This window comes from Peromyscus californicus, unplaced genomic scaffold (assembly GCF_007827085.1).
Source record: "Peromyscus californicus insignis strain IS unplaced genomic scaffold, ASM782708v3 Scaffold_7__1_contigs__length_154581171, whole genome shotgun sequence".
In the NCBI taxonomy this organism is placed as follows: domain Eukaryota; kingdom Metazoa; phylum Chordata; class Mammalia; order Rodentia; family Cricetidae; genus Peromyscus; species Peromyscus californicus.
In genome coordinates, this window is record NW_026294595.1 from 14,722,526 (window position 1) to 14,742,326 (window position 19,801).

The following is a 19,801-nucleotide window of genomic DNA, read 5'->3' on the forward strand; positions in this document are numbered from 1 at the left end:
TTAGAATGCTGGAAGGCCCAGTGCCTCTGGCAAGGGGCAGGCAGGGCTAGAATGAGGAGGGGACCACATGAAAACCTCTCCCAAAGGAAGCAGGCGGTGGCAGCCCGGGCTATTCTGGACACTGGAGGTTGCAGCTGCACTCCAGGCTGAGCAAGCCATCTGGCTCCCAGGTACCTGCTGAGATTTTGGCGTCTTCAGAGCCAAAGAGGACAGTTCCTGGGGAAAGGCCAATGGGGCAGGGAATGCTCATCTGCTTCCACCTGGGTCCAACCACAGACGTGCATTCTGGAAACTCCCCAAACCCAGATTCTCTGCCACCAAGCCAAGATTTTGGGTTCCTTGCAAGGCCCTGCCTGGAATCCTGCTGGCAGGCTTTGCTTGGTGCAAGGAACCCCTGTTCAGACCCAAAGACTTGTACTTTAGGTATGCTATTCGTGACCCTTCACTTTACAAGGCCCAAATGAGAGCTAGGGCAACCAATCGTATCTGGACCCCCACTATACACCTCCCTTCCAGCGCGGCCCCTTTAAGTGCCACCCTACTAATCGCCGCTGGGGGCAGCACTGAGCAGCCAGGCCAGGATCAGAGCTGCTGCCTCCAACCTTCTGCCGGTACCGGCTATATAGCGGGGCCAGGTACACACCGGAACCGACTTGGGTTATGCAGTCTACCTGGGCTCAGCTCGTGGAGAAATAACCAGGTAAGAGGCCAAGCCAAACTGTCCAACATGTGGAGCTGTTGGCACGGGAGGGGGCTGGCTGCACGGAAGGATGAGTCCCCGCCCCCAAGCAACGCAGACTAGGTCCTAGTGATGGCTGCTCCGGGACAGGCCAGAGAAGGGTTGCTATGTGGGAAGGGGCTTCAAAATACCTAGGATACAAAAGCAAGCCCTACCCCCAGCCCACAGCGAGCGGGTGTCACAGCGCCCAGCTCCTGACAGCTGCAGCCAGCAAAGCGTGCTGTCACCTTCCTGGGGCGGAGCCTCAGACCCTGTCATCCAGCCCAAACTCTGACCTGGCATTGAGTTTAGAATGAAAGGGGTCTGAATAGGGTCGGCATGAACCTGGGTTTGGAACAAGCCTTGGTACTTAGTAGCCCTGCTTCCAAAATGCAGTCCCTCTAACAGAAAGCCCCTTATACACCCGGGACTAGAGATTGACCCTGAAAGGCCCATCCACCTACAAGTCCTGCCAGGCCCCAACACACTCAGCTTACTCTGGAGCAAATGTCTTGGGAGTAGGTGCCTTATGGGGGAAGGGAGTGTCATCACCTTCTGAAACCCTCTTTCTCCAGCCAGCTCCAGGCCCTGGGGACCACAGACACTGGTGGCCCACATCTGAACATTAGCCTAGATCCTTTCCAGTCCATAGTGCCAAGGATGAACAACCACACGTTTCCATGGAGCTTTCCAAAGCCAGAGTGGGGAAGACTCTGTCCTGGGGGGTGGGGGGCTTTTCCACTCTTTCCTCTGCTTTCCCACCCTCTCCTCTGCCTCCTCCTAGCTGGCAGCCTCCTGCCTTGGTACACTAGTGCTAGTTTGCAGCTCAGGAAAATGACACTGTGAGCTCGTGGCTCACATGGCCCCCACGTGGTTCTGCAGCCTGGCTTCAGGAACGCCAAGCACACACTGGGGGTGGGGGTGGGGGGTCATTGCAATTATGCAAAACAGGAGGGGCTTGCTCTGCAGCCTTCTCTGCCCTAACAAGCTCAGTGGGCTTCATCCAAGGAACTGGGGTCAGAGATTTATCCAAAAGGAAAAGGGATTTGAGACCCAAGAAAACTCTTTAGGGTCATTTTCCTGCCTAGGACCTCATCAAACTGAGGGGGACATAGGCTTGGGTAAAAAGGACTGTCCCAAGTGCAAGGGCACTTGCAGTGCTAGGAGAGGAGTTCTCAGCCCAGTCTAGTCAGCAGGCAGAGAGCACTGTCTCATCTGGGATTTAACACTATCAGAGGGGTAGCTCTGCAGTGCTGGTGGGAGGGGGCTATAGGCTCACCTGTAAGGAAATCTTAAAGCCCATCATTCCAACTGTAGGCACCAGAGGGCAGTAGTCCTGCCACACATTCCGCGGTTGAGCTACCCAAGTCTGGCCAGCAGACTCTAGCATAGGGAGAGACTCAGGAGTTCCCGCAGCAGGGACAAAGGTGGGTTCACTGTAAACTAAATTCTCTTGGCATATCTGCCCCACAGGCTGCATGGGCTGTGAGGTTTCTCCTGCAGGTACTTCTAACACAGATATGGATCCAGCACCAGAATCCCTGACCAAGACCTGCAGCCAGGGCTGCTCCATCCCCTATGCCCCAGGTAAGCCGGACCAGTACGTGGGGTGGGGTGGAGGTAAAGGGCTTGGGGTGCAGAGGAAGCTGCCCTGACCGGTATCTCCTCCCAGGGCGAAATCCCCGAAAGGCCGAGTGACTGGAGCTACCAGCCTGGGGACGTCTTTTAAGATGACCCGCACGGACCCGCCGGACTTGCTGGTGTCGACCGTGTACCAGGACATCAAGGTGGTGGCCCCAGGGCTTACGTCCAAACGCCAGCCATGTGAGCGATCCGTGACCCGGCCAGCTGCGCCCGCGCCTTTCAACAAGCGCCACTGCCGTAGTTTCGACTTCTTAGAGGCACTGGACGAGCCCACCATGGAGACGCACCCAGAGCCGCCACCTCCCGAGCCCGCACCACCGCGTGCCCGGCCCCGAGACAGCGAGTCTCGGCGCCGCACCCGTTCCAAGAGCGCACCCCGTGCGCCCCACAGCCTGGCGCCTGCTCCAGCTTCACCGCCGGTATTGCAGCGCAGAGGCCGGGAAGCCCAGCGCTCGGTGAGGTTGGAGGGGTCCCCGCACCGGGAGCCCTCGTACCCTGCGCTGCGGGCTCTCGCCAATGAGCTGCACCCCATTAAGCTCCAGCCACAACGGGGCGGCCCCGGACGCATCGCGCCTCTGTGCGCCACCCCAGGCCGCTGTGCGCCGCCGGCCGAACCACCCACAGGACCTGTCCCCCACGTCCGCTGCCGTTTGGACATCAAGCCGGACGAGGCAGTGCTGCAGCACGCCGCCCGAAGCTCGCGACCTTGCGCGCCCAGCGAGGGGACGCCCTGGGCTCGCACAGCTCCACAATTCCATGGCCTCACAGTTCCAGGGCCCCGGCATGTGGCCCTGTCACGTACTCCCACCCCTAGTGATTTATACTGTACCGACCCCAGAGCAGTGTACTGCGACGGGCCGCTGCCTGGGCCCCGTGACTACTTGGAGCACCGCAGTCAAGCCTTCACAACGCCCCCAGGTCCCACCCAATTTTTCTACACCGAGGAACCTGAGGGCTACGCAGGCAGTTTTACCGCAAGCCCAGGCCTCCCTTTTGATGGCTACTGCTCCAGGCCCTACTTGACCGAAGAACCCCCCAGACCCAGTCCAAGGCGTGTGGGCGGCTACTATGCTGGGGAAGTACGCACCTTCCCGATCCAGGAGCCTCCCTCCCGCTCCTACTACGGGGAGACACCTCGAGCCTACGGCCTGCCTTTCGTCCCCCGGTATGTCCCAGAAGAGCCCCGGGCACACCCCAGTGCCCGCACCTTCTACACAGAGGACTATGGGAGGTTCCGTGAACGCGACGCAATGGCTCGGACTTACCCGCATCCGCGCAGCAGCCCAGCCTGGGCTGATTGGGGTCCGAGGCCTTACCGCACCCTTCAGGTGGTGCCTCCTCCCGCCCCTGGACCACTGTTGGCCTCGTGGCATGGTGGCACCGGCACAAGCCCGCCTAGGCTGGTGACAGATAGCCGCCACTACTCTCGATCCTGGGACAACATCCTGGCTCCTGGTCCTCGCCGTGAAGACCCTTTAGGACGCGGCCGCAGCTATGAGAACCTGCTGGGACGCGAGGTTCGGGATACACGGGGTTCATCCCCAGAAGGCCGGCGTCCACCAGTCGTCGTGAACCTGTCCACCTCACCCAGACGCTATGCAGCACTGTCGCTGTCCGAGACGTCACTCACAGAAAAAGGCCGTGGTGGAGAAAGCCTGGGCCGCAACTGGTACATCACGCCGGAGATCACCATCACCGACAACGACCTGCGCTCAGTAGAGCGCCCGACTGCTAGGGGCTGGGAATTGCCTGGAGGCCGACCGCGGCAGCCCGCACCCACGGTCCCCGAGGGACCTGCCTCCAGCCGCCAGCGCAGCCTCGAGCAGCTGGACGAGCTCATCACCGACCTGGTCATCGACTCGCGGCCACCGGGCCAGGCACCGGAGCCTGCCGCCGAAGGTTTAGGTCGCCAACTGCGCCGCCTGCTGGACTCACGGCCTGTGGGCCCTGGAGGAGCAAAGGCGCTGGCGCCGTCGCGCTCGCCCCCAGCCTCGGCTGGCAGCAATGAGGAGCCCACCGGCTCCGGGGAGGCAGCCGACGCTTCCCCGGAGCCCAGCGCAGACGAGGACGACTTGATGACCTGCTCCAACGCGCGCTGTCGGCGGACGGAGACCATGTTCAACGCCTGCCTCTACTTCAAGTCCTGCCACAGCTGCTATACCTACTACTGCTCGCGTCTGTGCCGCCGAGAGGACTGGGATGCGCACAAAGCGCGTTGCGTGTATGGCCGCGTGGGCAGCGTGTGTCGCCACGTGCTGCAGTTCTGCCGCGACAGCAGCCCAGTGCATCGCGCCTTCTCGCGCATAGCGCGCGTCGGATTCCTGTCGCGCGGCCGTGGCGTGCTGTTCTTGGGCTTCCCAAGCCCGGGCTCTGCCGACAACTTCCTACGCTTCGGCCTGGAAGGGCTACTGCTATCGCCCACCTACCTATCACTGCGTGAGCTGGCTACACATGCGGCGCCCCTGGGTAGCTATGCGCGAGAGCTGGCGGCTGCCGGGAGGCTCTATGAGCCCGCGGAGTGCTTCCTGCTTAGTGTGTCGGTGGCCGTAGGCCCCGGCGCTGCACCTTCCGGAACCGCTGCCCGGCCAGCACCACGCAGCCCTGGGCCCACCGTGCGCAAGTTCGCCAAGGTGGCCCTGGCCGCCGGCAGCCCGACGCGGCCTCCTCCTGCGCGTGGTGGAGAGCCAGACATGGAAACGCTGATCCTAACGCCACCTCCAGGCACTGCGGGCCTGGACCAGGAGGGTGAGGCCGGCCGGCGCGCACGTGAAGTGGCCTTCATCCACATCCAGCGTGAACTGCGACTGCGCGGCGTCTTCCTCCGCCATGAGTTCCCACGGGTCTACGAGCAGCTCTGCGAGTTCGTAGAGGCTAACAGGCGCTTCACGCCCACCACCATCTATCCCACGGATCGGCGCACGGGCCGCCCCTTCATGTGCATGATCATGGCTGCTTCCGAGCCACGAGCACTCGATTGGGTAGCCAGTGCCAATCTGCTAGACGACATCATGTGAGCTAGACAACATCATGGGACTGTTAGGCCCAGGCCCTGACCAGAGCCCTGCCTGATCCATCAAGACCGCCCCCAGAATCTGAACCACCTGGTTCAGCACCCCCGCCAAGTCCCCCGGAGCCTCCCTCAGTCTTCTACAATTTCTCTGCCCTGAGAGCTCCACCCACTCCAAACCTCTAACTTTGCCTAGGAGCCCACCCCCACCCCACCCCCGCCGTCCTGTTTCCCATCAGCTGCTTCTTTTCCTTCCTATTCTCAGCGAGACCACCCAGATCCCACATCCTGGGCTCTCCCCCAGTCAGCCAGGGAGAGGGGGCTCCCCAAGAGCCCGGTCCTCGCCCTCGGTGCTCCCCGCTGGGAGGTGGGGTGGGCCTGAGGACCGCTGGGCTCTGCCTTCTAGTGGAAGGTTACTACTACATACATCCCATGGGGACAAACTTGATACACATTGTGGGTGCTTGCTATAGCTCCCGAACCCTAGATTCATCCCCTTTCCTCCTAGTCCAGAAGTTCATGTTGACCAAAGCCTAATGTCCTTACTGTAAGCACTCCCCTAACCTTTCTCCTGTGTCTGGGGGGTGTCAGGCTCAGAGGCCTAGTCCTTGTGCATCCCTATGCTGTTGAGGCAATGGGCAGGGCCGCACACACACTAACAGTGCTGCCTATCCTGAGGTTCTCTCACCTCTGATCATGTTGGTCTGGGCCCTTGCAGAACCTGTTGGAATACTGCGGGGGACGGGTCTTCAGGCCAAGGCGTAGGCACAAGCCACCCAGCCAGAGGGGAACCTGAGCAGGGGAAGCAGAGTGTGGGTAGTGGGCAGGCCAGAGTCAAAAATCTGACTGGGCAAGGGTTTGAATTCGCTCACACCTACTCAACAAGATGGCCCTAAAAATCCACCTTCCAGAGAAGATGGAAGCTCAGGCCTTAATCTCCCAGGGAGGTGGGAAGTGTGTGCTAATGAATTAGCAGGGGACCCTACAGAGAGCAACACCTACCTGCTGACTGACTTGTGTTGAATAAGGAACAGGGGCTGGCCCTAATTAGAAACTGGTTGGGGTGCAGAGTAGTGAGCCACCAGGTGTGGGAGCCCTTAGGGAGCCGGTACTGAGGCCTACCCTGAGTCCAACCCTAAGCACAAACGTGCCGCATACACGCCCTGGCTGAGCTCCAAGCTGAGAGTAGAAGCCAAAGCCTGATGTGTTGTGGAGAGCGTAGGCCTAGGCAGCCCTGGGCCCCTTGCTGGACCCGTGCAGGCCTAACTGCACTCGGGTCCGCGCCCAGAACTCCGTTTAGGGTGTGACCCAGAGAGGCTTGAGACCAGAAGCTGGACAAGTGCTCTCTAGGAGCCCGCAGGCCCTTCAGAGGCAGGGGAGGTCAAGAGCGAGAGCCTGGGACAACTCCCTGCAGCGCGCGAGGCGCGCATGCTTCACTACCCTCCCTGCTGTGTGCCCCGATTGCCGCTCTTGCAACACTTGCTGCCGCTCAGCCTGCCGCCCTCCCCAGGGGCTCCACTTTCCTTCCTGCGGCAGGCTGGCAACAATGCCCCTGGCAAGAACTCGCCCATTTCTAAAGGGCGAGTGCTTTCAAACCAAGTAAAATAGAACTTGAATGTAGCTGCTGCGAACTCTGTGGTGACGGTGGTGGGGAGCGTTGGGTAGAGGCTTTGGGTCGTAGGAGCTTAGCAACAGACCTTGGGCGAGAGGGTATTGTGGAAGGGGAGGCCCGAGGGTGGAAAGGGGTCAGGTAGGGGCGTCTTTGAACTTGGAGAGGGGGAAGAGAGATCTTCGGGCTTATGGGTGTCGGGGAAGAGAAGACTTCGGATTTAATGGTTTATGCTAGGGGATTGAAGCCTTAGGACCCAGGAGTGGAGCCGGGGTGCGTCACTGCATCCTCTTTTGCTGCCCCACTTCCAGCAGCTTGATTTGCAGCATCACGGGATTTCCCTACATTGCAGCTCCTTTAACTGGTACTCAAGATCTCAAAGCTGCAAAGAACTGGATTGCAATTGGCTAGTCAGTGCCTCGGGTCGGAAGTACAACTGGTTGAGGCTCTGGGCCTCGGGAAACATCCCCTCACGCGATTGGCCAGGGCTGCCAAAGGGCCCGCCTCCCCCACGCTAGGCCTCGGTCGGGTTGGGAAAGGGGTTCTGGGGTCCTGAGGCCGAGCGCTTTGGGGAACATGGCGGCGGACCTCGCTCAGATTCCTGATGTGGACATCGACTCGGACGGCGTCTTCAAGTACGTGCTGATTCGAGTCCACTTAGGACCGCCCTCCGGGGATCCGACGAAGGAGTGCAAGGAAATCGTGCGTGGCTACAAATGGGCAGAGTACCACGGTGAGGGTGGGGCCTCTGCGCCTGAGGGGTGGGACGAAGGTTGGGGGCGGGGCATGAACCCAGCAGTTGCCAGTGGCAGGGCTGTGAATGCTAATGTACTGTGCCTTGAACTAACACTGAGCCAGGCTGACCTAGAAAAGTCGGGGTTCTGGGCAGAAGGAGTGCGAGACAGAACCCTTTTTAATTCCCTCTCCCACTTCGAAAGTGTCTTCTTCCGTTCATCCTTGTGCTTGCGGGGGAGGGGCTCATCTCCACTGGGAAAAAGACCACCAAGACCTGGAGCTTCAGACCCCCATATCTAGCACTAGAGTCCATTATGGGGCCAACAAGGGCGACCAGAGCATATTCTGAGGCCACTCTCCCCACCTTAGCGGATATCTATGACAAAGTGTCAGGCGAGCTGCAGAAGAATGGCTATGACTGTGAGTGCCTAGGCGGCGGACGCATCTCCCATCAGAGCCAAGACAGGAAGATACACGTGTATGGCTACTCTATGGTGAGCTCCAGTCCCCAGCCCAGACTGCAGAACTCATCCTTGTGAGCCTGACCCCCTGTCCTGCCACTCAGGCCACCTCTGAGGCTCTCAAAGTTGAAGTACAGAACCCTTAAGGACTGTGGCTTTCCATTTCCCGTATGACACCAGGGTGGGTAGAAGCCACCTGCCTTGGGCTGCGCTCCCTCCTTATCCTAGATCCTTATGGGTCTGTGTCCTGGCTCTTTGGAGGGCCCTTGGGGCGGTCATTGCTGGGGTCAAATCACAGCCCTGACCATCTCCATCTCTTTTATGAAGACCACTCTGGAGCTTCAGGCATCACCTATCCACCCCTTCAGTCCCCTTTCTGTTCCCGGCATGGTTAGGACTTTTCCCATGCCTGCTATTGCTGTGGCTGCTGGGTGGACTCACAAAGCAAAAGGCCAGACAGACTAGTAGTCATCTTCTCTCTAGGGTTATGGTCGTGCCCAGCACTCTGTTTCAACTGAGAAGATCAAAGCCAAGTATCCTGATTATGAGGTCACCTGGGCTGATGATGGCTACTGAGGCCCTGCCCCCAGCAACTAAGTCAGGACTCTGTTCTTCCTGTGTTGTCTCCGAGGGGCTGTCCCTGTGCTTTCCTTTCGTACCTTGGGCAACATGCCACCTGCCAGGCCTTAGAAGCCAGACCAATCTGTCCATAGGAATTAAAAGCATTGATATGCCTGCTAGTCCCTGACTTGTGTCTTGGCTTCTCTCCCTTTGGGTTGCCACAGGATAGACCTACTCAGCTCCAGGAGGCCCTGGGGGCTATTGGTGCATACTCAGCCCTTGGGGTTCAGATAAGGGGCCCCTGAGTTGCTGCCATTTATGGCCTGATTGCTCCTCCGTGGAACTGCTATCTCCAAGGACATCTGGGAGGAGGCCCCACGAGGCCTTGCACAAGAAGTCAGTTCCTGCCAACCAAGGCCTGGGGTGCCCACAAGTGCCCCCTTCCTGTAGTTCATCTAGGAATCCCAGCAGGAAAGGGTCCTGGCAGTCACTGTCCTGGCTGGCTGACAGGCTGCATTGTTCATCTCTTCTCCGTCCAGCCAGCAGGGAAGGTTCAGGATGTTACCCACAACCCCTCGGACCCTGCAGCTGCAGGCTAACTGCCTGTGTCGCATTCACTGAGGATTCCTGACTTTGTATGTGTCTTAGTCCCTGGACCAGCTCCACCTCACTGTACAGGACAGGGGTTAAGGACAAGCTTAACCCCTGCTCTAAGAAGTCCCATGCACAGTGTGTGATTATAGTAGGTACCAGGGAAAGCCAGGACTGGGGCATCCCTTACCATCCTTGGGCCAGCCTTTGTCAGCTCATGGCGTTCCTGTAGACTGCAAATACTCTACCGAGCTACCCTTGTATAATAGGCCAGCAGACAGGCCCAGGTGAGACAAGCCCCAAGGTCACACTAAGATAAGTCATAGACAGAGCCTAGCCCCATATGACAAACTCTTCACAACTCTGACATTCCTCCTGCCTCACCTGTGGGAAAGTGAACTTACGGGTTCGCCAGGACTTTCCTATCACGGACCACCCAGCACATGGCTTCTCAGGACAGTTTCAAAGATGAATAAGAGGCTAAAGACAGAGCTCAGCAGACTGGAGCTCTTGCCTAGTATACATGACATTCCCGTGTTCAGTTTGGAGTACCGCATAAACTATGTGGCAGGGACGCCTATAATCCCAGCACTTGAGAGGCGGAGGCAGGAGGATCAGAAGTTATCCTCAGCTACATAGCAAGTTCCGGCCAGCCTGGGCCACGTGAGACACCCCTCCCCACACACACACACACCCCAGAATAGTTAGCAGATGGCACAGCTTGAGTTACAGGTGCTGTGGAAGAGAGGACACCACATGCTGACATGGGACTTGTCCTGGTCCACAGAGGCAAGCTGTTGACCCTGGACTTGTCCTGATCTGATCCCCTAAGCAGAGAGGAGGAAGCTTGTGGACATGTATGTACTGGATGGCCATGTGCAGCCACTGAGTAGACTGTCCTGACATCCTTGGCCTGCACCACGGTGGCGCTCTAGGCCCCCTTAGAGAATCTTAGAGCCTTGCAGGTAGGGTCCCCAGCCTTTCCACATTCCAATAGAAACTTCCAGTGGGGTGGGTAGGGCAGGGCAGGGCTGGATGGATACACAGGATGGCCAAGACCTGACCTTTGGTCAGAAAGAACCAAGCAGGGGCCCCCTTCCAGAGATACTTTTACAGCTGGATGCTTGGCCTGTCATCATTGCGTGGGACCCAGCCAAGGGGCTGCAGGTATAAAGGAGCTGAGCCCTTTCCAGTGAGAGCTAAGTCAGCCCGTGAGGCCACTGTGGACTGATAACTGCATAGTCTCCTCTAGGTTACACAGCCTTCCTAGCCCTGGGACATCCCAGCCTGGCCATGTACCTGCATAGCCACCTCCTTTCAACCTTGGTCCTATTTATGGGTGAGTAAACTCTTGCCTGGATGCCAGTTGGTATCACGGCAGATACAGGAACTTGTCAGAGCAGGTTGTCCACAATGGGGACATCCAGGACAAGCCAACAGGGCCAGGGATTGCCCACCTACATCTTATCTCCCTGTCCTAGAGGACAGGCCACGGGACATCAGAGGTGACCATCTACCCAGCTCCTTGAGCCTTTGCCTGCCACCTTCCCTGTTGGAACATGTGGAAGTTCCTTGGCCGTCCTCAACATGTCTTTTTATGCAGGGTGGGGTGGGGTGGGGTGGGTGTGGGGGGACAGACGACATGACGGAACATGGGACCCTACTGGAAACTTCCCATCCTAGTCATGTGGGCTCCTGTGCCTTCCCTGTGGGGTGTTTCTTATCAAGAGCCCTTTCCCCTCCCTGACGTGCGGGGGCTCTGTGGGGCTAGGAAGGTGGGAAGGCATTTTGTTTACTCTTGATGTAGAGCCACAGTGGCAGTTCTTGGTAGATGTCATGTTCCTCTCTATATGATCTCATAGGGCTGAGCCCTGAAGTCAAATCGGCTAGTCTGGGGTTTCTCTGGACATAGAATTTATACTGCTCAAAACAGCCAGTCAGAGCTGGCAGGATGGCTCAGAAGGTACAGGCATTGGCTGTCAAGCCTGAGGGCATTTGTTCGGTCCTGGGTCCCACACAGTGGAAGGAAGTAAACGACTTCCACCTCAGTTGTCCTCTGACCTCCACACCTCTTGCACAGCACATATATGGACACAAATACATACATCTGTATGTTTTAAAAATAAAAACAGCCAGTCACACCTGGCCCGTCGCTCACTTGGCTGTTACTCTGCCAGCTGCACAATCCCTAGGCAAGACCTGGGTGCCCAGCCACTGCAGAAGTCCCATCGAAGCTGTGTGCAACTTCGTCTGTGACTGTGGAGACTGTTCAGATGAAGCCCAGTGTGGTGAGCTGTCAGGTGGGAGTGGCAGGGAGTGGCGGTGTAAAGGCAGACCCCTGACCACTCACTCTCGCAGGTTTCCATGGTGCTTCAACCACCCCGAGCATGAGCATCCCTTTCACCTGCAACTTTGAGCAGGACCCCTGTGGCTGGCAGGACATCAGCACCTCAGGCTACAGCTGGCTTCGAGACCGGGCAGGGGCAGTGCTGGATAATCCTGGGCCTCGTTCTGACCATACACATGGCACTGACTTGGGTAAGGCCCAGGGAATCCGTGTACATGCACCATTACTATTCCACCACCCTTCTGCCTTGGTTTCCTGTCTGGCCTCCTAACCTCTCACCCTTGGCCAGGCTGGTACATGGCTGTGGGAACCCACAATGGGAAGGAGGCATCCACTGCGACTCTGCGTTCCCCCGTCATGCGTGAGGCAGCTCCTACCTGTGAACTGAGGCTCTGGTACCACACAGCCTCTAGAGGTATGCGCTGTGGATCCCTGAGGTTCAAGGCCAAGTGGCTCTGGGAAAAGGCTGGGCGAGGAAGGGTATGGCTATAGACACAGGCGGATACTCCCAAACTGTGGGCTAGGGTACAGCTGGTAGGCTAGAGGGAAGCATCAAGGGGCTGGAGATGCCCCCCCAAGACCACTCAAAACACTACAGATGTTGCTGAGCTGCGGCTGGAGCTGACCCATGGTGTAGAGACACTGACCCTGTGGCAGAGCTCAGGACCCTGGGGTCCTGGCTGGCAGGAGCTGGCAGTGAACACCGGCCGTGTCCAGGGTGACTTCAAAGTAAGCTGTGGGGTCTTCCAGGCTGGGGACAATGGGGAGGGTCTGGGCACCGACCTAGATCCTAAGGATCCGTCCTCTCTCCAGGTGACATTTTCTGCCACCCGAAATGCCACACACAGGGGTGCTGTGGCCTTGGATGATGTGGAGTTCCGGGACTGTGGGCTACCCAGTAAGGCTGCGTACACATCACCCTGTCCATAGCTGGACGACCCTCACTGCCCACCTCCATGAGTCCTCAGCCTCCCCGGGATACCTCCATCCCAAATCCTGGGGCCAAAGTGGATGTTAACTCTTTTCCACCCAGGTCCTCAGGCCAGCTGCCCCCCGGGGCACCACCACTGCCAGAACAAGGCTTGTGTGGAGCCCCACCAGCTGTGTGACGGCGAAGACAACTGTGGAGACAGATCTGATGAAGACCCGCTCATCTGCAGTGAGGCTGGGGCCATCTAGGGCCGGGCAGGGTGAGGGACTGCAGCATAAGACTGGGAGGCTAGACCTTGACCCCAGGTCCTCCAAAGAACACAGGCTAGTCCAGGAAAGTGGACATTGGCACAGCCATTCTGGGTGGGACAGCCAATGTTTCCCTGGAACCAGGGCCATCTGACTACAGAAAGCCCTGCTCAGTGTCCCCAATAACCCCTCACCCCACTCCTTAGGCCACCACATGGCCACTGACTTTGAGACAGGCCTGGGACCGTGGAACCAGTTGGAGGGCTGGACCCGGAATCACAGTGCTGGCAGCATGGTGAGCCCTGCCTGGCCCCACCGAGATCACAGCCGGAATAGTGCATATGGTGAGGTCTCCAAGGGACCATGGCCATGGCCTTTTCCACCCACCTGTCTCCCAATAATCCTGGCCCATATTTGCCCTCTCTCACAGGCTTTTTCCTGGTCTCTATGGCCAAGCCTGGCACCACTGCTGCCCTCTTCAGCCCTGAGTTCCAAGCCTCAGTCCCCTACAACTGTTCGGTGAGATGGATGTGTGAGAAAATAAGACACACACAGGGTTGCCCATCCTGCTTGTCTGATGCCAGAGGCCCCTGACAACCTGTGATTTCTTCTGTTTCAGCTCACCTTCTATTACTACCTGCATGGGTCTGAGGCCAGCCGCTTCCAGCTGTTCCTGCAGGCACAGGGGCTTAACACCCCCCAGGATCCTGTCCTGCTGCGGAGCCACCATGGAGAGCTGGGGACAGCCTGGGTCAGAGACCGTGTTGACATTCAAAGTGCCCATCCTTTCAGGGTGAGGCTAGCCAGGCTGTGACTGGGATCCAGGGAACCCTGCCTAGAGCATGCTCAGGAGAACATGGGGCATTTTGCAGTCACTCTTGAGGGCTGCTCAGTGGGAGAGGTGGAGAGTATCTGGCAATGTATGAAGTACAACAGTGAATAAACCGGGGTATCAGAAAGAAGACAGGACAGAATAATGCTTGGCCCTCTGTCCTCAGATCCTTCTAGCTGGGGAGACTGGTCCAGGAGGCATCGTGGGCCTGGACGACCTCATCATGTCCAATTACTGCAAACTTGTTCCAGGTGATCTGCCTAAGGCCCTCCCCTGGCCTGCCCAGGAAAAGCAAGGTCCTCACCCACTCTGACCTGGCTTCAATTCTGCTCCAGATGTGTCCACAATGCAATCATGCTCTGGATCTGAGGCATTAGCCCTCTGTCCCCAGACATCCATGGAGGTGCCTCAGGAAGCCTGTGAGCCCGGACATCTCTCCTGTGGAGAACTGTGTGTGCCCCTGGAGCAGCTGTGTGATTTCCAGCAGCAATGTGCAGAGGGCGAGGATGAACAGAAGTGTGGTGAGGCCAGTCAGAGCCTGGGTTCCACATGTGCAGGGGGCCCAGGCAGGCCAGGGAACGGGGCTTTGCTGCCTTCTGGAGCAGGCTGTTGTTGCAGGCACCACAGACTTTGAGTCCGCCTCTGCTGGGGGCTGGGAGGACACGAGTATAGGAAGGCTGCAGTGGCAACGGGTCGCAGCCCAGAACAGGAAACTTGCCAGGGATGCTGACCGGGATGTTCCTGGTGAGGCCACTTCCCTACAGGAGCTCCTCCTCAGAGAGTCTGTAAATTAGGGCTACCAGAGCAGTGAGGGGGTACCTTGCTCTTCCCATAGGGCACTTCCTATCTCTCCAGAAGGCCTGGGGGCAGCTCAGATCTGAGGCCCGGGCTCTCACACCTGCCCTGGGCCCCTCAGGCCCTCGCTGTGAACTCCACATGGCTTACAGTTTTCACAGTCATCCCCAAGGTACTACATGCCTCCTGGTCCCCGGCCCAACCCCCAGGAGCCCCCTGTGTGGTGGACAGGGTCTGAGGATGACCCACCCCTATGAACTCCCTTGGTCAGGCTTCTTGGCACTGGTTGTGGTGCAGAGCGGCTTCCGGGAGCTGGTGTGGCAGGCCCCAAGCAGCAGCAGCAAGGGCTGGACCGTGGAGAAGGTTCTTCTTGGGGCACGGCACCGGCCATTCCAGGTGAGGATGGCGGTCCAGGATGGGGACTCTGTAACGAGCCTGCCCTTAGCTGAGTCTTTTCCCTCCATCTGCTTAAAGCTAGAGTTGGTGGGTCTGGTGGACTTGGATGGCCCTGGCCAGCAGTGGGCTGAGGTGGATAATGTGACCATGAGAGACTGCAACCCCACAGTGACCACTGAGAGTGACCAAGGTTTCTCCTGCCCACCTCCCATCCCCACCCAGGGGCCGCTACCCAGTCTACCTCTAATCTTTATCACAGATGGGAAGGGGGAGGGGGTAGTGCTGACCCCCACCCACCTCTACCCCACCCCTAGAGGTCTCCTGTAACTTTGAACGGGACTCATGCAGCTGGCACCCAGGCCACCTCACAGATGCCCACTGGCACCGTGTAGAAAGCCATGGTTCCAAGTACGACCACACCACTGGCCAAGGTAGGGGAGTTCCCAGACCCATGCTCTCTGAGGCCTGGGAAGGGAGTACAAACTGGGAGAGCGTTTCTGCAGCTCAGCTTTTCGTCCCCTTAGGCTTTCTCATGTTCCTGGATCCCACGGACCCACCTGCTCGTGGACAAGGTGCCCTCTTACTCACAAGACCCCAGGTGCCGCTTGTCCCCAAGGAATGTCTCAGCTTCTGGTACCACCTGTATGGGCCCCAGATTGGTGAGAGTCTCAGCTGTTAGGGCCTCTGGATGTATCTGGTGCCCATTGCAGCCTGAGGCACCAGGAGTTTGGGGGGGCTGTTCCCCTCCAAACTCTACTCCTCTTCAGGGACACTACGCCTGGCCATGAAGAAGGATGGGGAGGAAGACACACTACTGTGGTCCAGGTCAGGCACCCATGGCAACCGCTGGCACCAGGCTTGGGTCACTCTTCACCATCAGCTAGAGGCTAGCACCAAGTACCAGGTGAGGGTGAGCTTGGCACTTGGTAGATGGTGTAGGGTTGGCCCCCGCCAATTACCACTCTCCACCCTCAGCTGCTGTTTGAAGGCCTCCGGGATGGGTACCATGGCACAATGGCCCTGGATGACATGGCTGTACGGCCAGGCCCCTGCTGGGCCCCCAAGAGTTGTTCCTTTGAAGACTCTGACTGCGGCTTCTCTCCAGGGGGCTTGGGGCTGTGGAAGCGCCAGAGTAATGCCTCAGGCCATGCTCCTTGGGGTCCTTGGACAGACCACACCACAGAAACAGCCCAAGGTACTGGTATGGCTGGGGTGGGGGAACAGAGGGCTGGCCAGGGGAAGGAAAACTGATGCCAGTCTCCCTTCCTCCAGGGCACTACATGGTGGTGGACACCAGCCCAAATTTACTGCCCAAGGGTCATGTGGCCTCTCTGACTTCAGAGGAGCACCAGCCCCTGACCCAGCCTGCCTGCCTGACTTTCTGGTACCATCTGAGCCTCCATAACCCAGGTGAAGGGCTATAGGAAAGGGAAAGGCCCCTGTCCATGACTGGGGAGCCCCCAAGGCAGCTAACCTGGCTGGTTCTTGGTGGGTAGGCACCCTGAGGGTACACCTGGAAGAGAGCACAAGGCGCCAGGAGCTCAGCATCAGTGCCCATGGTGGACTTGCCTGGCGTCTGGGCAGTGTGAATGTGCAGGCTGGGCAGACTTGGAGGGTGAGTGCCTGGGTGGGTGGGAAGAGGAAAGCCTTCTCATCCTCAAGGGTTGCCAGGACCAGCCTGCATGATCTGTGGCTCTATACCCTGTAGGTAGTGTTTGAGGCTGTGGCTGCAGGTGTGGAGCATTCCTACATGTCTCTGGACGACCTTCTCCTTCAAGACGGGCCCTGTGCTCAGCCAGGTAAGCAGCTTGCTGTGGCCCGAGTACCATATGTATGCCAAGAACAACTCTCTGATTTTTGCCCCACCTGGCCCTGCCCAGGCGTGGTGATGCTTAGTGGGGCAGCTCTGCTCACCTGCTAGTTCCTTGCAGGGTCCTGTGACTTTGAATCCGGGCTGTGTGGGTGGAGCCACCTTGCTTGGCCCAGCCTAGGTGCATACAGCTGGGACTGGAGCAGCGGAGTCACCCCATCCCGCTACCCCAAACCCACAGTGGACCACACCCTGGGCACAGAGGCAGGTGCGCATTGGCTTACGTGGGACCCGGGCTGATACCACCTCACAAAACTGGGCTGTCTGTGCTCACCCAGCTTCCCTCTAGAGACCATCACGTCAAGGGAGCCAACACATCCCACCCTTTCATTTCCAGGCCACTTTGCTTTCTTTGAAACCAGCGTGCTAGGTCCTGGGGGCCAAAAAGCCTGGCTTCGCAGTGAGCCACTGCCAGCAACTACAGCCTCATGCCTTCACTTCTGGTACTTCATGGGCTTTCCTGAGCATTTCTGTGAGTGGCTGGGCCCTGGGTGTAGGGGAACGGGGCTCAGGTTAGGCACAAAAGTGTTCCCCGGGAACCTAAACTGACCTGCCCTGGTTCCTGCTCTCAGATAAGGGTGAGTTGAGAGTGCTCCTGAGCAGTACCCAAGGCCAACTAGCTGTGTGGGCCCGGGGCGGGCACTTGCGGCACCAGTGGATACAAGTCCAGATCGAAGTGTCCAACTCTGAGGAGTTCCAGGTGAGGTCCCGGGGGAGCTGTCCTCCCTTCCCTCTCTTCTGTCCCTCCAGATACTCACACCTTTCCCTTCCCTGTCAGATTGTTTTTGAAGCCACTCTGGGTGGCCAGCCAGCTCTGGGGCCCATTGCCCTCGATGACGTGGAGTACTTGGCAGGGCGGCACTGCCAGCAGCCTCCACCTAGCCAGGGTAAGCACTGGGCTCCGGGATGGCAGACTTGTCCTGAACCTGCCAAGCTTCGGTTGGTGGCTCAATGGCTACAAGTACTCTGCGGCCACTCAGGAAAGCAGCTGAGTCGAGGCTGGGCTGTGTTCTCCCCGCTGTGCTTTTCCCCACAGAACCATACCCGCGTGGGGTGGGCTGTACGTAAGGGCTGCATCAGCTTTCACGGTCTCCTTCTGGGCAAGAACTGTCTTGAAGGAGCTGCCGGGTTAAGCCGGAGACCACAATGGGAGCTGTGTTGGGCAGTCACTGGCTGCCATCGTGCTGGGAGGAAGGGGTGGAACAGCTCTCAGCACTGTGCTGACAGATCAACAAGGGCGCACCCTGGAGTCAACAGGGGCTGGAGGGGTTGGGCAGCCCAGGCTCACCTCTCGCCAGCAGTCCTAGAAACAGAACCCTGACACAAGGACTGGGAGCTGTGTGGAGAACTCAGGCGCCGTCTCTGCCCTCAGGTGAAAAGGCAGCACCTGTGTCTGTGCCTGTAGCTGTTGGGGGGGCCCTCCTCTTCTTCATGTTCCTGGTGCTCCTGGGCCTTGGGGGTCGGCATTGGCTACAGAAACAGCGCTGCCCCTTCCAGAGGAGTACAGATACAGCAACCTCTGGTTTTGACAATATCCTCTTCAATGCGGTAGGAACCCCCAGATGTGGGCAAGTGGGAGATTCTGCCTCCATGCTTAATGATGGGAAAGCAAGAAGTGGTGGGCCAGGACTCAGGAAGAGACACCTTGCCCCATCCATTCAAGTCCAGACTGCCTTTCAACAGCCATTGTCCAATATTCCTCCCTTCTTCCTAGGATCAAGTTACCCTCCCGGAATCCATCACCAGCAGCTCATAGACCAGACAAGGCCTGGCCCCATGCCAACTCTCACAGCATTCGACCCTCACAGATACCCAAGCTTCTACAGCTCTTCCTCCATCTGGTGGCTTTGCCCTCTGGTGTGATCAAGGATAGAGGGGTCCTTGCACTGTGAATAAACATTCTACACCAGTGAGGGCAACCCAGGCTTTCAGGCTGCACTTCATATATGCTGTACTTGGCAGGACATACCATAGCTGGAAGGTGTGTGTCCCTCTGGGGTTCAAGACCTAACCTGAGACAGAATTCAGAGAGTGGGTGTGGAACCTCCTCATTGACTTTAGTGCCCCTCAGAAATTACAGGATCCACCTAAGGACCTACCACCCTACCCAGCAAGAACAGGCTCAGCTTCTAACTTACCAGGTGGTTTTATACCCAATGAGGATGGAATCACCCCCACAGATACAGGAAAACTGGGGGTGTACAGACACCTGAATATGGTGCCATGAAAACTGGTTTGGTGAAGAGAAATGCCACCACCTCAGATAAAGGCCTGAACAACCCTGGGGCTGCAAATGGTGAGGCTGAGGTCACTGGGTATGCCCATCACGCTTCACAGCAGGACACCCGAGGGAAGCTGCTCTTTAGCCTTTGGACTACAGGACTAGAGATGTGAAAACAGAGCTCAGGCTGCCACCCTGCATCAGGACGTTGTGATGGGGACACATCGGGAGAGGTTTCTGAAGTCCCCATCTTCCACATAATGCCTCAGCTGTGGCTTCACTGAGGGCCCTGAGGGCTGTCCTCAGGGCAAGGGAGTGGCCATCCACTCCTCAGCAATCAGGTGCTCCCTTCCTATCCAGGGAAACCTGTCCTCACCATAGATACCATATGTTCCAAGCCAGGCTCCTGCCTGTCCAAAACTCAGCTCCATGGGAAAGAGGTGGTGGGACACGGCCAGGTACCACCCTGCATCTTCAGGTACTACAAGGCTGGCTGATGGCCACTTCTCTGAGCAGACAGAAAGAACTGTCAAATTCCTCAGGTCCCTATGAGGTTTCGAAGATAATAAGACGATAACGAAGGAAGTGTTTCATCCCTCAAACTGTGACCTATGGTGGAGAGCTGGAGGCTGCAGAGTGCTAGGCCCTGCTTCTCTCCAGCAGAACACAGGCTCTTAGAAGACATCACCTCCTCCCAGGCACTACTTCCCGGGGAGTTCTTCTACCTCCAGATCTGAACTCCCCACTGCAGCCAGCTGTCCGTGGGACAGAAGGTGCAGGTCCGCACCCCTGCTGAGGTCAGAAAGCAGGGAGGAAAAAGCCAAGAGGCTATCAC

At 58.1% G+C, this 19,801-nt stretch overlaps 3 protein-coding genes across 7 annotated transcripts; all 3 read left to right on the forward strand.

Moving 5' to 3' along the window:
• Nucleotides 1-109: 109 nt before the first annotated feature.
• Nucleotides 110-6,989, forward strand: Ajm1 (apical junction component 1 homolog). 2 transcript variants are annotated; one of them, XM_052725259.1, is made up of 3 exons: nt 110-700; nt 2,192-2,305; nt 2,391-6,989. In XM_052725259.1, exon 3 carries the CDS (start codon nt 2,449-2,451, stop codon nt 5,374-5,376), a length of 2,928 nt encoding a protein of 975 aa, XP_052581219.1. In that variant the 5' UTR covers nt 110-700; nt 2,192-2,305; nt 2,391-2,448; the 3' UTR covers nt 5,377-6,989. The 2 variants fall into 2 exon arrangements, with proteins under 2 accessions (XP_052581219.1, XP_052581218.1); XM_052725258.1 differs by having other exon boundaries at nt 112-700; nt 2,192-6,989.
• A 154-nt stretch (nt 6,990-7,143) lies between these two features.
• Nucleotides 7,144-8,914, forward strand: Phpt1 (phosphohistidine phosphatase 1). Its single transcript, XM_052725272.1, has 3 exons — nt 7,144-7,711; nt 8,083-8,207; nt 8,658-8,914. Exons 1-3 carry the CDS (start codon nt 7,555-7,557, stop codon nt 8,748-8,750), a joined length of 375 nt encoding a protein of 124 aa, XP_052581232.1. The 5' UTR covers nt 7,144-7,554; the 3' UTR covers nt 8,751-8,914.
• Nucleotides 8,915-9,042: 128 nt separating this feature from the next.
• Mamdc4 (MAM domain containing 4) lies at nt 9,043-18,664 on the forward strand. Of its 4 annotated transcripts, XM_052725255.1 has the most exons (30): nt 9,043-10,291; nt 10,579-10,665; nt 11,504-11,614; nt 11,685-11,864; nt 11,963-12,088; nt 12,272-12,402; nt 12,487-12,571; nt 12,707-12,832; nt 13,059-13,196; nt 13,283-13,371; nt 13,472-13,645; nt 13,851-13,935; nt 14,020-14,205; nt 14,303-14,428; nt 14,520-14,651; nt 14,751-14,875; nt 14,954-15,065; nt 15,190-15,306; nt 15,400-15,534; nt 15,643-15,779; nt 15,851-16,070; nt 16,148-16,285; nt 16,372-16,490; nt 16,584-16,674; nt 16,807-16,953; nt 17,083-17,217; nt 17,318-17,445; nt 17,524-17,632; nt 18,118-18,293; nt 18,460-18,664. In XM_052725255.1, exons 2-30 carry the CDS (start codon nt 10,620-10,622, stop codon nt 18,499-18,501), a joined length of 3,666 nt encoding a protein of 1,221 aa, XP_052581215.1. In that variant the 5' UTR covers nt 9,043-10,291; nt 10,579-10,619; the 3' UTR covers nt 18,502-18,664. The 4 variants fall into 4 exon arrangements, with proteins under 4 accessions (XP_052581215.1, XP_052581216.1, XP_052581213.1 ...); XM_052725253.1 differs by lacking the exons at nt 9,043-10,291; nt 10,579-10,665 and having other exon boundaries at nt 10,939-11,614; XM_052725254.1 differs by lacking the exons at nt 9,043-10,291; nt 10,579-10,665 and having other exon boundaries at nt 10,939-11,614; nt 13,472-13,603.
• The last annotated feature ends 1,137 nt before the right edge of the window (nt 18,665-19,801 follow it).

Excerpts from the sequence above, each read along its gene's own strand:
- Phpt1 (XM_052725272.1), top strand. The coding sequence starts at position 7,555 with ATGGCGGCGGACCTCGCTCAGATTCCTGATGTGGACATCGACTCGGAC. Across the intron at positions 7,712-8,082 it reads CAAATGGGCAGAGTACCACG|CGGATATCTATGACAAAGTG; the intron begins GTGAGGGTGGGG and ends TCCCCACCTTAG. Across the intron at positions 8,208-8,657 it reads ACGTGTATGGCTACTCTATG|GGTTATGGTCGTGCCCAGCA; the intron begins GTGAGCTCCAGT and ends TCTTCTCTCTAG.
- Mamdc4 (XM_052725253.1), top strand. The coding sequence starts at position 11,278 with ATGGCTCAGAAGGTACAGGCATTGGCTGTCAAGCCTGAGGGCATTTGT. Across the intron at positions 12,089-12,271 it reads GTACCACACAGCCTCTAGAG|ATGTTGCTGAGCTGCGGCTG; the intron begins GTATGCGCTGTG and ends AAAACACTACAG. Across the intron at positions 14,429-14,519 it reads TGCTGACCGGGATGTTCCTG|GGCACTTCCTATCTCTCCAG; the intron begins GTGAGGCCACTT and ends CTCTTCCCATAG.
- Ajm1 (XM_052725259.1), top strand. The coding sequence starts at position 2,449 with ATGACCCGCACGGACCCGCCGGACTTGCTGGTGTCGACCGTGTACCAG.